The following is a 13,553-nucleotide window of genomic DNA, read 5'->3' as shown; positions in this document are numbered from 1 at the left end:
TGAAGAGAAACATGAGAAGAGAATAAAATTAAAGAAGGAGGAAGATGGGGAGGAGGTGGGTGCGAGGTTTGTTCAATGAGTAGGTAGAGAGGAAGTGACTGTTTAAATAGGGATGGAAGTGGGAGGAGTGAGGGCGTGGCTCACTCCCAAAACTTAGTTATGACACATAACTCCACTTTGCTAGTATTGACCCACGCCCTTGATTGGGCAGAGAAGAAGAAAGAGGGGGAGCGAACTCAGAGTATTTGGGATGGAGTTCGGGGCAGCTTCGCTGTAAAGCGTGAAGCCGAAGCCCCAAAAATTAAATCAGAACTTTAGACCACTGCTAGGATTTAAGAAGCAACTGAGTGTTGGAAGTCCGACCTTGTAGTCTTTGAGAAAGCCAGAGGATGAACCGATGCAAGGGGAAGGCAGTGTGGAAGTCAAAGGAAAGAAAGGTAGGGAATAATTAAGTACGGTATTTGAAGGTGCTGCCTGCCTATTCCAGTATGAGAATGAATGAGGTCCTTGGTGGCAGAAATCGGTTGAAGTGGAAAGGTAGTGTTGAGCGACTTAATGGAATGATGCACGTGTTGTACATGTAGTTTAAAGGCCCCAAAAGCAGCCACCGACCCGCATGCGCAGCAGGAGTGACCTGGTAAGGTAGAAGGGGTGCTCCTGATGGTCCAACAGAAGTGGGGGGGGGGGGCGATGGAGTGGGAAGACGGTGTGGGAAGACGGGGCGATGGAGTGGGAAGACGGTGCGGGAAGACGGGGCGATGGAGTGGGAAGACGGGGCAAGGTAGTGGGAACATGGAGTTGGAAGACGGGGCGATGCAGTGGGAAGACGGGGTGGGAAGACGGGGCGATGCAGTGGGAAGACGGGGTGGGAAGACGGGGCGATGCAGTGGGAAGACGGGGTGGGAAGATGGCAGCAACAGGAGATAAACAAAAGAGAGTAGGGAGGACAGACAGAATGAGGACAGTTGGAATGGCGGTGGGAAGGTGGAGGATGGGAAGGGAGGACAGATGGACTGGTGTTGGGATGATGGAGGATGGGCAGGGAGGACAGATGAAATGGCGTTGGGATGATGGAGGGCGGAAAGAGAGAGAACGCTGAGAACGCGTGGAGGCCCCGCAGGGGCAGGAGGAAGGGTTTAGCAGCTGCGGCAAGAGAGACCGCTCAAGGGCCGAGGAGACCATACGGGAGCTGCCAGACCAGGTAGAGGAGACGATAGCCACAGCAGCCGAGACAAGATAAAACCACTACCAGGGAAGGCAGCCTGGAGCAGAGGCAGTGGAGGAGTCAGGGTGGACGGGAGCAGCTGGTCGCAGGAGACAGACAGGTGCAGAACCATCGTGTGCCAGGTAAGGAGCGGTCGGCAACACCACATGCGAGGTTTGTTCAATGAGTAGGTAGAGAGGAAGTGACTGTTTAAATAGGGATGGAAGTGGGAGGAGTGAGGGCGTGGCTCACTCCCAAAACTTAGTTATGACACATAACTCCACTTCAGTGGTTCTCAAACAGTGGTCCGGGTACCTGGTGGTACACTAGGTTAAAAGGACTAAAATCTGTAAAGTTTACACCTGTAATTTGCATAATATTACATTTGTTTGTGTTTAGTGTTTTACCTGTTAGAACCTGTATGTCAGCTACACTCTCAAAACTACAGTTCTATAATTATTAACATCAGTTTCACTGGTCCTAGAGTAAAACCCTGTGGAATGCCCCAAAACCTGCAGCCAACAACAGTTCACTACATTACAGTTAATAGCTAAATATAAGGTAGTAAACACTGTAGTGTTAAATGCTTGGCACTCTTGTTCTTTCGGTACTAGATTCTTAGTAGAAACACTGTATGAACCAGAAATAATAATCAAACAAACAACTTACCACACTAACTTACAGATGCAAGGTGGTACTTGGAATTTTTAGTTTGGTCATTGGTGGTACGTGGTGTAAAAGTTTGAGAACTGCTGATCTAGGGCAAAAAAGTGCCCTTATCTGTTTTCCTTCCAGCAGAAGATTATTAAGGGTTATCAAGGGTGTGATTATTACTAAATATTAGTCTGGTGTTACGAATCAGTAACATGGTCAAGAATTCTGACAGAAAAATTTGACTAGATTTTGCCCTTATTTTAACAGTCCACCCCTACAGCCCATCTTTATCCCATAACGGTCCCACCTATGCCCCATGTGCAGTGTACAACCCCCACACTGACCCTGATGGAAATCCATTTAGAGGGCCAACATGGAATACATGGAAAAAGCTTTCTGGTTTCAGTTGGTCTACTAAAACAGAACATATATGGGTGGAGCCAGGGCTGAGAGACATGCCTGAATTAGAAAGAGGAAATGGTGGTGGTGGAGTGTGGAAACTTCATCATGGAATGGTAAAGGTGTGAATTTATAGAACATTAGATTGAGAGGAGGAGGGGATTAATCACATTCTTTCTCTTTAAATATAACCTCACATTTTCTGGTAGACTTAGGTACAGTATACTTAACTTTATTACGCTATATGCACTTTATTATGCTATATTATGCTATATTCTGTACATGTACAGAAGTCTACTTAATCTATTTTAATCTATTTTAAGTATATAAACTGCTAGTGTATTTGTGACAAAGACATTTTACAGTATGTTTTAAATACAATTAAGTGCACTTTTTTCACCAAGTTGACATATTTGCAAATTCCTTTGTAGAACATTTATTCATTGTGTCTTAGATTTTCAGAATTCATGTGGCTGAAATGTTGCAGTTTCCTTTCAGAAAACAAGAAAGCGTTTTCTTAATGAGTACACCCTTCATATTCTGTTACTTCACATCATCAGATTTGTGAGTAAGAAGATGAAGATTTAGCGCTGGTCTGAAGGTGTTTGGATGGCATCTTGCTCGCTTGTTTTTACTCTTGCATAGACATCCCAGAATGCTCGGGTTAAGAGTTTCCATGCACTGAGAAATCTGATTTCATGTTTGGGTGCATGTGTGAACTGAACAGTTCTGACCCAGGTTTATATAAGAACAGGAGGCGGGATTTATTGGAATGCAGATTTATTGGAAGAGCAGGAAAGGAGACTGTTGGCTTCAGGTCATCACAGACAGTCACTCTGTATTCAGGAGGACTCTCCATCATCGCTGATGACTGACGTCTCTGTGTGCTCTGTTAGAGAGAAAGAGAGAGGAGAATCAGGTACAGAGAAACCAAGCAGATCCGGATAGACAGACAGACAAACAGACAGACAGACAGACAGATAATGAAGGCGTATCAGTGCTGCTCACTACCTACAGGGTACAAAGCATCCAGTCAGTGTTGCCAACTCCTCAGTAAGGAAAGTAGCCATTGGCTGTCCTAAAGTCACTAGAAATCGCTATATGACGTCATCGTAATTTGCATAATACATGTTTTTGAAGCTGTAAAGGATTAGGGTTGTGGTAGAGAAAAAAGTGTGTAAAAAACACCATAAATGTGTTAGAAATGTTACAAATGAACAACTTTGTTGCTTTTTAAATAGGATGTCACTTTTTTACAGTAACTTCATTTTTATGTGAATTACATAAATTAGTTTTTTGCCATGTTCTTAAATGTTATTATAAGAGCAGCAGTAAGCCGGAACTGTTGTTCTACGTTTTTTAGTTTGTTTGTTTTATTTTATTTTTATTTTTTACGTTTTCTTAAGTTTTCTTTATTTTTAAACCTATCATAGACAAATTATTCAATTGTTCAATAGATATTTAGCTTTTTATAAAGAGGCAGACACTGTGGAGGAGGTGAGTGACAGGCTATGAGAATGAGGTGAATGAGGTGAGTGAATGATTGAGACTGTGTGAGTTAAATTCATTGATTTCTGTTCGTGTCACACTGAAGACACATTAATATTTATACTTCTGCTATGTAAATACAGAGCGGGGTCAGTCGGCGGCTGTGGGCACGCGCGATTCATTTGCAGTGTGTTGGTGGAGCAGTGTGTGTGTGCTCTGACAGTCAGACTGCACTGTGAGTGGTGTGGGGCGGGGCTCACGGCAGCGCCCGCTGCAGCGCGGAGGACAGTAACTAAAGAGCGCGTGTTCATCTCAGAGTTGCCAAAAGTCTCCAATAACACGATAAAAAAGTCGCTAGATTTGTCGCTAGTCGCTTTTTTACAAAAAAAGTCGCTGGAGGGTCTGAAAAGTCGCTAAATATAGCGACCAAGTCGCTAAGTTGGCAACACTGCATCCAGTAACAGCCAAAGCTACTATAAGGGAACACACTGTAAAAAAACTCCACTAACCAGGGATTTAAACAGGGCTAATGTGATTATACATAGTTGTTTATTGTAATTCAATAAAAAAGCTGAGTGGCTCAGTAAGAGCAATGGTACTATCAATAGAACATTTTTACACAGCAAAAATAGAATAGCTGAAATTTCTTATTTTTGAATTAAGTGCCAGAATTTTAGATGAATTTTAACTTATTTTTAACTTATATGTCTTTGTTTTAAGTAATTTATTATACTAACAGTGTAAGCATTATTTTAAAAGTTATTGTTTTTTGACAAATCATCAATTATTTCCTGAATTAAGCAAGATGATCTGCACATACAATAGGGCACTTTTACTAAATCACTTAAATCAAGTACATGGAAGTTTATAATAAGCTATACATTCTTATATTATACTTCAATATTCTCAAAATGAAAATTTCCACACAGTACCTGTGATGATCTCCTTAACTTGTATTTTTCCACCAGCTGCAGGAGAGAGATAGAGATTGAGAAAGAGACTGAGTCATTCAATTTCATGAAGGTCATCATGATCTAAACTCAGCATGTGTTACATTACAGTCCTGATTCTGTGTCTGGCTGAGTGATTGAGGTGGACTTGCCTGTGTGGACGTATTTAGTGTGTATTTCCACCTGGCCGTGGGGGGAGTCCTGGGGGGTGCTGGTTTGGGGTGGGTTTCCCCCTATGAGATGGAAAAGTGCAGATGAGAGAGGGCTCCGCCCACCCCCACGCCCCAGGACTCCGCCCTTTTCACTACACTGGAACAGAAGCTAAATTGTACACAAAAAATAAACTAACGATCTCTCTGTAAATATTAAAAGTAAAAAAACACTAGAGTTCTCAATTGTCAAATCAGTTCAGATCATACCAACACTGTTATATAAACATGGACAGCACAGCGTCTGTCAGTAATGAAGCAACCACGGCTCAATTCCAGCTGTGGAAATCAACCTGGCCACCTTTTTAACTGTAACGTTAAACGTTTTACATAGCTATAAGGCGCATTTAAATCCATCCATTACCAGTCAGGTTGTTAGGAGCAGTAAAGCCACTTTGCTGAACTGCAGTGTTATAAAGGATTTAGCTAAGTGCTAGCCCTCTCATCATTCAGAGATGGGTAGGATCGGCTTGAAGCCTGCTGCTAACCCCGGCAAGCATGGCTAGGGAAGTATTAGCAATAACCGCTAACTGTGCTAAGCACTAGCTCTTTTGCCGTTCAGAGGTGAGTATATTGGACTGTAGTCTGCATTTTTTCGGGTTTAAAACAAGCTACGTGGGACGAACCGTAGCTAATATTGCCCTGAGTTATTGGAACACTCAGGGTTCCCCAGTGTAATGCAGTCTGGCAGCATTTACTAGCCCTAACCATGCTAGCACTTGCAGTTAGCCACTAATGTTAATGCTGTTGCATGCAGTCTTAGTGAAAAACTGAAAATCTAAGGTTACTGTAAATAAACCAAAGTGCTTTATTCACCCAAATAAAAGTTTTTAATGAGAGAAATCTTTTGTTTGACTACACTGCCCCTATTGGTTTTGTGTGTACTGAACTTCACATACTCTCTGCATTAATTTCTGAGTATGTGCACATCCAAACAAACATATATATGCGAGAAATCCATCCTCTACACGCAAACGCATAGTTAACAACAAGTATTTCCTGGTATCCAGTAAGCTTCCAGAGCAGCTGAGATTGCCCACTTACTTATTGTTTTCTCTTGGCTCTTGGATGGCTGTTTTTCTACCCACCATGGGCTCAGTGGGAAGGTAAAACAAGTGGGTTATAATGTGCTTGGATATCAGGAGATATCTAATTAGGACATCTGTACCACAACCAATCATTGCAGTAGACTAATGCTCTCTCTCCCTCCCACACAGCAAACACAGCATCACACAGGCAACTGAAGAGTTAAAGAGCAGGGCAGCAGCAGGGTAGTATTGGTTTATGGGTAAACTATAAGTGTGTTTGACGTGTTTGTGTCTGATCACACTGTCACATGGCTGCTAACGGTCAGGAATCTCCCTAAAAGTCCGAGTGAGTGAGATGTGAACCCGGCTCCTTGCTAACCACTGATCCTGCTGACTGCCAGCTGCCTATGACGCACAGTCACACTGAAGGCCCCACCCACGGCTCTTACCTGAGAAAGTGTAGGATGTTTCGGTGTAGTCTGGCATCCTGTAGAGTAGGAAGTAAAAGGGTCAGAATGTGGCCATGTGTCTGACCTTAGAATTTGGTTTTAGCACTAGAGGAAATTAACCGCAATTTCACAAACACTCTAAATTCCTCTCACGCCAACATGAGAGTCTAGTCTTTAATCTGGAATCAGGCCTGACTGATGGAATTTCACACAGAGGGAGAAAAAGAGAACCATTGGGGCCATCCATAAATTATGAATGTCATTATTGCTATTATTATCGTAGTTATTGTTATTGTATTACTGTTTATGTCTTTTATTTCTTTTGTGTACATCCATGATTGATTATTACTAATCCTGTAAATAACTTAATAATAAAATATTACTAAACTGAAATGAAAGAGAGAGCGAGGGAGAGAGAGGGAGGGAGCGAGAGAAAGAAAGAGAGAGAAATAGAGGAGGAGACAGAGAGGGGAAGAGAGATGGAGAGAGAGAGAAACAGAGAGAGAGAGGGAGGAAGCGAGGTAAGGAGAGAGAAAAATACAGAGAGATGGAGAGAGAGAAAGAGAGAGAGAGAAAGTGAGAGAGAGAGAAATACAGAGAGATAGAGAGACAGAGAGAGTCAAATACAGAGAGAGAGAACGACATAGAAAGACAGACAGGAAGAGAGACAAATACAGAGAGAAAGAGAGAGAGAGAGAGAGAGAGACAGAGTGACAAATAAAGAGAGAGAGAGAGAGGCTCACTTGAAGTCATCTCCCTCCAGCAGTTTCCTGTAGGTGGAGATTTCCACGTCGAGGGCCAGTTTGACATCCAGCAGCTCCTGGTAGGCCAGCATCTGTTTCTGAAGGTCCACTTTAGCCGCCTCGATGGCTGACGTTAGGCTAGCTATCTGGGCCTGGTACTCAGCCACCCCCACGCTGGACTGGGCACTGGCCTCAGCCAGGCTTTGCTCCAGGGTCACATTCTGCAGAGAGAACCCCATCCCATTACATGATCACAACACGTCTTGTGACATCACAGCTATTCATTTAAAAACTCATTTTAATTTAAAATACCTTATATTTATTATGAAACACTAATCAAACACGCTAATGTATTTGATATAATTGATATGCTGTCATACCATTCCTTTTGTGAAGTTGTGTGGGTATGTGACATTGCTCCATCCACAGCGTCACGTGTGTACACAATAGATGGCTCATGATACCACCCACAGTGGACAGTGCAGTGTGATTTAATGATGGTGACATCTAGTTAGAAATGTTTGTTTGAACAAAAATCACATCCACATTCAATGCTGGAAACCCCACACACATAAGCACAAGGTCAGCGTAGCATTCTTTAACTTTTGTGGGATATGACATAAGTCATGTCAATGCATACTGTGAGGATTAAATAATAAAATTCTTCCAGCTATACTACAGTAAGCAGATATTTCTTAAGATATAGAAGTTTATAAAAAACATTTGGCCACGCTGGGTTTTGTTAATGAATTAATTCATGTAATTAAACGTATGAATATTTGAATGACATTAAACATTTCTCTGCCACCATACTGACTTAATAATAAACAAATAATTAAATGCAGCAGCTGATAAATCACCATTTCTCTCACCTTTTTTCTCTCCAGAAGTGATACAAATACTAAAAACCTTGAGTATCTGCCAATAATATCAATCACAAACTGTCTTTTTCCAACTCTTAAAGTAAGCTGTTAATAATACATTATTCTGATTACACTTTGCATAACACAGTCAGCTGAATAACTGTAGAACATACTCTGTATATGAGGCCTAGAATACTGGCATGTAGCATATATAACTCAGCTCAATGCTAGCCAATTCAGGAATGAATGGAGTTGATGTACTGGTGCTTAGTGCTCTTCTCCAAACACTCAGCTGTACAGTGACATAGCCTAATAGTTAATAGTTAAAAAAATATGGTTGGCTGGCATCATGGGATTTGAGTTAGTCCACAGTAGCCTTTACCTTACCAGACTACAGAAGAAACGGGAACACAATCATTTACAGGAGATAAAATGTAGAATTCTGAAATGACCAGTCTAAATTTTCCAGCATTAACACAGCAATAAGTGTAAGGGGTTAACATTAACTCAGAATTTTAGATGGTTCCTCTGAATAATGTGTTTCATTCTGCAGTTCTGAAATAACCTAAATAATCCGATATGGTGTAAAATCTGCTCTATAAATCCCCTACTCTTAGTGTGAACTCTCAGAAAGCACCTAGCGTTTCAGTATCAGCGCTTTACTCTGGTCTGGTGAGTGATGCCAGATCGTGTTTATGAGTTAGGGACGCATCTCCTCTGAGAACACAGCAGCTCGAAAAACCACTTCCTGTGTCATGTGTTTCCTGTACCTGCTCGCTGAGATTTATTGTAAGTGCGCTAAGCGCTGGCTGGGAAGCTGTGCTGATTTCAGCAAGTTGCCAAGTCTCACAACAGCTGTTTTCTGGCAAGGTGTTTGGCCTTAACCCTGCCAGTACGTGAACGTGCACAATCAGCCTTTAGCTTGTAAGTAAAATCCCTGAGAAAACACAACAAACCGGCTCCAATCAGCATGAAGCAGGGGATAACCAGGTGCAGCAGTGAGTAAGTGTGAGTAAAAAAACACACTATTATTCACTATACATGCAATCACTGTGGGCTACCCAGGACAAAGCCCACACTTGTCATAACTCAGTTTGACACAGCCAACTATATCACCACTGATGTCAGTGGTCTAATCTCAGTAGTGATAAGGACCCTCAGTGGATTTCATAGAATCCTGTTACTCAGGAGAAATTACATGCTTTTAGACAGTAGTCTCACAATTGACGTCTGTGTGACACTGTGGCACGCCTGGTGCCGAAAGCCTTCCTGTCTCTCCCACACTCTCCAGTCTCCAGACTACAATACCCAAAATGCACCACACACTCACATTACACTCATTCACAATCACATGACTCTGTACTACAAAAAGTGATTCACCCGAGTATTGAATTCACCTGTTCGCTGTACTATATGTACACCCTCACTTCTGCCGAGTACTGAAAGTTTTCTGCTCTACAAAGCATTATTCTGTTGTCTCCATTGTGTTTGCCTACCTGTTACAACCTTGTTTTTGTTTCCTTTGACTCTGATTTTTGCCTGATCTTTGTTGTTGCCTGCTCGTGTATGACCCCTGGACTGTTAACCATGTTTGGTATGTTTATTCTCTCTGGCTGTTGTTTACCAGTATTGATCTTGCTTGTTTTGAATATCCCTTGTCCTGTAATTTTATTTGATAAAATCTTTAATTCTCATCTGCGCCTGGTCAGCCACGACACACTGAGGCCTGTAATTATTATTTATTTCATTCTTAAAATAATAATACCTACATAGGAAGAGCTGTATAGTCTGTGAGGGTGCACGTTTTGGGTGGAAGTGGATATAAAGGGTAGGAATGTATGTATTTGTATGTAGACTAAAGTATTTGGACACTCACTTGCGTGATAAGCCCCTGGAGCTCTATGCCCAGCGCCTGCAGCTCTTTCCTGGCAGAGGTGACCTCAGTTTTGACAACTGACACGGCCTCTGTGCTCTTAGCGTTAGCCGTCTGGATTTCATCCATCTGAGGAAATGGTACAAAACACGTGTCACATCATGGGGTTCACATATGTGTAACGGTGACATTTAAATTCCCCAAAAGAGTGATAAAACATGACTGTGTGAATTAATATAAAACATCACTAGAAACAAAAACTGTCCACAAAAAGGAAACAGTACTGCTAAACATTTACCCACGAGCTACCAATGATAACATAGCATTGACTGTGGCAGAGTTCTACATCTTGGTAACTGTAACTACGTTAAAGAATTAAGAAAAAATATCTATGCAGTGTAGAACTGCTTTTCCAGTTCTTTAAATTCCTAATGTTTTGAGAAAAGAGTTTGCTGTAAGATCCAGTTCTAGATATTAGTTCTAGATATTAGAATGGGCTATTCATATTAAAAGTTTTTGTGATGTCATCTGCAGAGCATTATTAATTACTATAATAGTGGACAAAGTTTTAATAAAGTAAACAGTGTGTCTCAGAGGAATAGAAGTAAATTGGAAAAAAAATCAGTATATGGGCTGTAAAAGCAATACGTTTAAAAAAGCTTAAATAAATGAAAAAATAAAAACTGTTTAAATCATCACCTTGATCTTGTAGTACGCCTCAGCCTCCTCTCGATTCTGCTGCACAGACTTCTCGTACTCCATACGCATCTTGTTGAGAGCTGCAGAGATGTCGAACGACTTCCCAGTGTCGACTTCAATCATGGAGACGGACGTGTCCATAGTGCTCGTGCCTAGTTTGGACTGCAGACTGGACAGCTCCTGAACAAAGAGAGGATCAAACCAGAGACAGACAGACATACAAACAGCACATGTGAGAGAAAGTGAAAATTCGGAAATATTACAAACTTTTACGTTTTACATGTTAGCAGTACCTCTTCCTGCGTTTTGGTGACAAAGTCCAGTTCACTCTTCAGGCTGGCGTATTTTGCGTCCAGATCGATTCTTAGGTCAGATGCTGCTTCAATATCCTGTAGATAGAAACAGCACCAATTCTTCCAGTATATTCTCATTCCCACAGTCAGTCCTAATATCAAAACAGAAGATTACACATCTCTTACCTTTTTCATAGAAGCAATGTCCGACTCCAGCTGAAACTTGACCCCTTGCTCAAAGTCAAGCCTATTAAAAAAGTACAATAAACAATAAATTTGCTTAAAATAAATATTTTTTTTGGAAACCTAAGTGGATGCAGTGAATATCCAGGACCAAATGGTGAAACAATGATATACATAGAGAATGTTTACATGCACTTCATCAGATTTGATCAGTGCGTTTATATGCTTAGTTAGATAATGGGTCAAAAACATCCAATAAACTAGTAGAAAAAGAAGTGATGTAAAATCACTTAAAACTTGTCTTTTTTGACACACCGAGGTGCAATGCGATCATGAAAATGATTTAATTTCACTTTCAGCTCAGAAAGTGTTTGAACGGCATATTGCAGGTGATGTGCTGTTAATCACTGCTCCCTTATTTCCACTACCACGGTCTGTTTTTACTCATGCACAGGCTAAGACATCCCATATTACTCCTTATAATAATATTTATCAGATTTTCTCAATCAGATTTTATACCTTACCCTCTTTTATGCCTTACCCTGATTTGAGAAATGGAAGTATATTGTTTGCATGACTCTTTGAATTATCTCTTTTTAACGCCAGCAATCCGATTCCAAAATGAATCTTAGGTGCATGTAAACACAGTATTGTAGGCACAATACCACTTTTTCTTTATTAGTAATGATACCGATACTCTAAAGATGATAAAAGTAGACTGTAATGACTTACTTGGCCTTGACCTCGTGAGCAGCACCACGGACGTTGTCAAGCTCGATCTCCAGTTTGATGGTGTCGAGGGTGAGGGTCTGCAGGGTGCTGCGGTACTCGCTCAGCTGGGCCTCGTACTCCACCGTGGTGGTGCTGGATGCCTCGGGAGACATGTCGGCACCTCCGGTCAGCTGGGACAACTTGGCCTCCAGAGCAGCGTTCTCCTGCTGCAGTGCTCGCACTTTGGCCATGTAGGTGGAGAAGCGGTCGTTCAGATTGGACAGCGTGCTCTTCTCGGCCTCTCGGGACAGGATGGGAGCCACGGAGACACCCAGAGCAGGGCCAGCTGCCAAAGCAGAGCCTGCACTCAGCCCTCCTGCGGCGATGGTGCGGCCCATGGCGAAGGCCGGACTAGCGACTAGCGCTCCTCCAGCTCCGCCGGCTCCAAAGCCAAATCCTGCTCCAGCACCACCACCCGAACCATAGCCAAAACCAGCACCAGCACCTGCACCACCACCCAAGCCATAGCCAAAACCAGCACCAGCACCTCCACCCAAGCCTAGGCCAAGCCCCAGACCTGCTCCAGCACCTCCACCAAGCCCCAGACCTAGCCTGGCTCCAGCACCACCGGCACCCCGGGAGAAGCCGCCGCCCGAGTAGCCGGAGAGCCTGGAGGAGGACAAGGACATAGACATGGACATGATGGACAGCTGAGGATCCTGGCTGAGAGCAGAGCGAGAGCAGACTGGAGAATGCAGGAAGGTGGAGGGCTGCTGGGGAGGTTTATATACTGTCAGGGATGAAGACAGAGGGGGAGGTACTGTAACAAGACTGAATCTGCCACTTTCAAATTACAGTAGGTGTAGAGAAGAGAAGCGATCCCTGAGGTTAGACGTGTCTCTGGATTTAATGCCAGTAAAGCATGAAATGATTAATAGCATAAAAAAGAAGCATGTTGAAGCAACTCTTTGATAAGAAGTTACATTCACACAGTACTGTTTTTTCCTAAAAACCTGAATAAACATGCATACGTGTCTATAGGTGTATTTTTGCATGTATTACTGTTGGCAATGCACCCTGTGTCATGTCTCATCTGTGGTCGTGGCATTGTGGTACCACGTTGTTACATATACTGCAGCGGACTACTGTACAAATTGCCGTCCATTTGGAAATAAGAAACATATATATGGATTAGGGCTGTCAAATTAACATAAAAAAACTGATTAATTGTCTTGTGCCCTATTACCCAGCGCTACAGTTCTGAGTCGAACGTAACGTCTTATAACTGAAGGCCAGAGATATGTAGAGACATCATATACATATCATATTAAACCGCACAGCACAGTAACTTTATCCTAATATCAAAAAACAGCCTTTAGTTCATCTAAAAAAACAGGTAGTATCCAACCTAAAACATTTCAATCATAATGCTGAGTTTCGCCGTTATCTAGCATTAATCTGTTATCAAACCCCAGAACCTACTAATCTAACCAACACAGTGCCATCCATCTGTTATCAAACCCCAGAACCTACTAATCTAACCAACACAGCGCCATGCATCGGTTATCAACCCCCAGAACCTACTAATCTAACCAACACAGCGCCATCCATCTGTTATCAAACCCCAGAACCTACTAATCTAACCAGCACAGCGCCATCCATCTGTTATCAAACCCCAGAACCTAATCTAACCAACACAGTGCTATCCATCTGTTATCAAAAGCCATAAACTACTAATCTAACCAGTACAGCGCCATCCTTTTGTTATCAAACCCCAGAACCTCCTAATCTAACCAGTACAGCGCCA

At 42.3% G+C, this 13,553-nt stretch overlaps 1 protein-coding gene across 2 annotated transcripts; it reads right to left on the bottom strand.

The window, feature by feature from the left end:
• Positions 1–3,020: 3,020 nt before the first annotated feature.
• On the bottom strand, positions 3,021–12,517 carry zgc:136930 (uncharacterized protein LOC563946 homolog). Of its 2 annotated transcripts, XM_007229318.3 has the most exons (9): positions 11,768–12,517; positions 11,039–11,099; positions 10,853–10,948; positions 10,560–10,739; positions 9,864–9,989; positions 7,125–7,345; positions 6,382–6,419; positions 4,678–4,713; positions 3,021–3,146 (listed from the first exon to the last, which is right to left on the bottom strand). In XM_007229318.3, the coding sequence occupies exons 1-9, from the start codon at positions 12,445–12,447 to the stop codon at positions 3,100–3,102; spliced, it is 1,485 nt and encodes a 494-aa protein (XP_007229380.2). In that variant the 5' UTR covers positions 12,448–12,517; the 3' UTR covers positions 3,021–3,099. The 2 variants fall into 2 exon arrangements, with proteins under 2 accessions (XP_007229380.2, XP_049337877.1); XM_049481920.1 differs by lacking the exon at positions 3,021–3,146 and having other exon boundaries at positions 4,687–4,928.
• Between the last annotated feature and the right edge of the window lie 1,036 nt (positions 12,518–13,553).

This window comes from Astyanax mexicanus, chromosome 8, assembly GCF_023375975.1.
Source record: "Astyanax mexicanus isolate ESR-SI-001 chromosome 8, AstMex3_surface, whole genome shotgun sequence".
NCBI classification, from domain to species: Eukaryota; Metazoa; Chordata; class Actinopteri; order Characiformes; family Acestrorhamphidae; genus Astyanax; species Astyanax mexicanus.
Note: the sequence above shows the minus strand (reverse complement) of the source record. Positions and strands in the feature narration are given on the sequence as shown.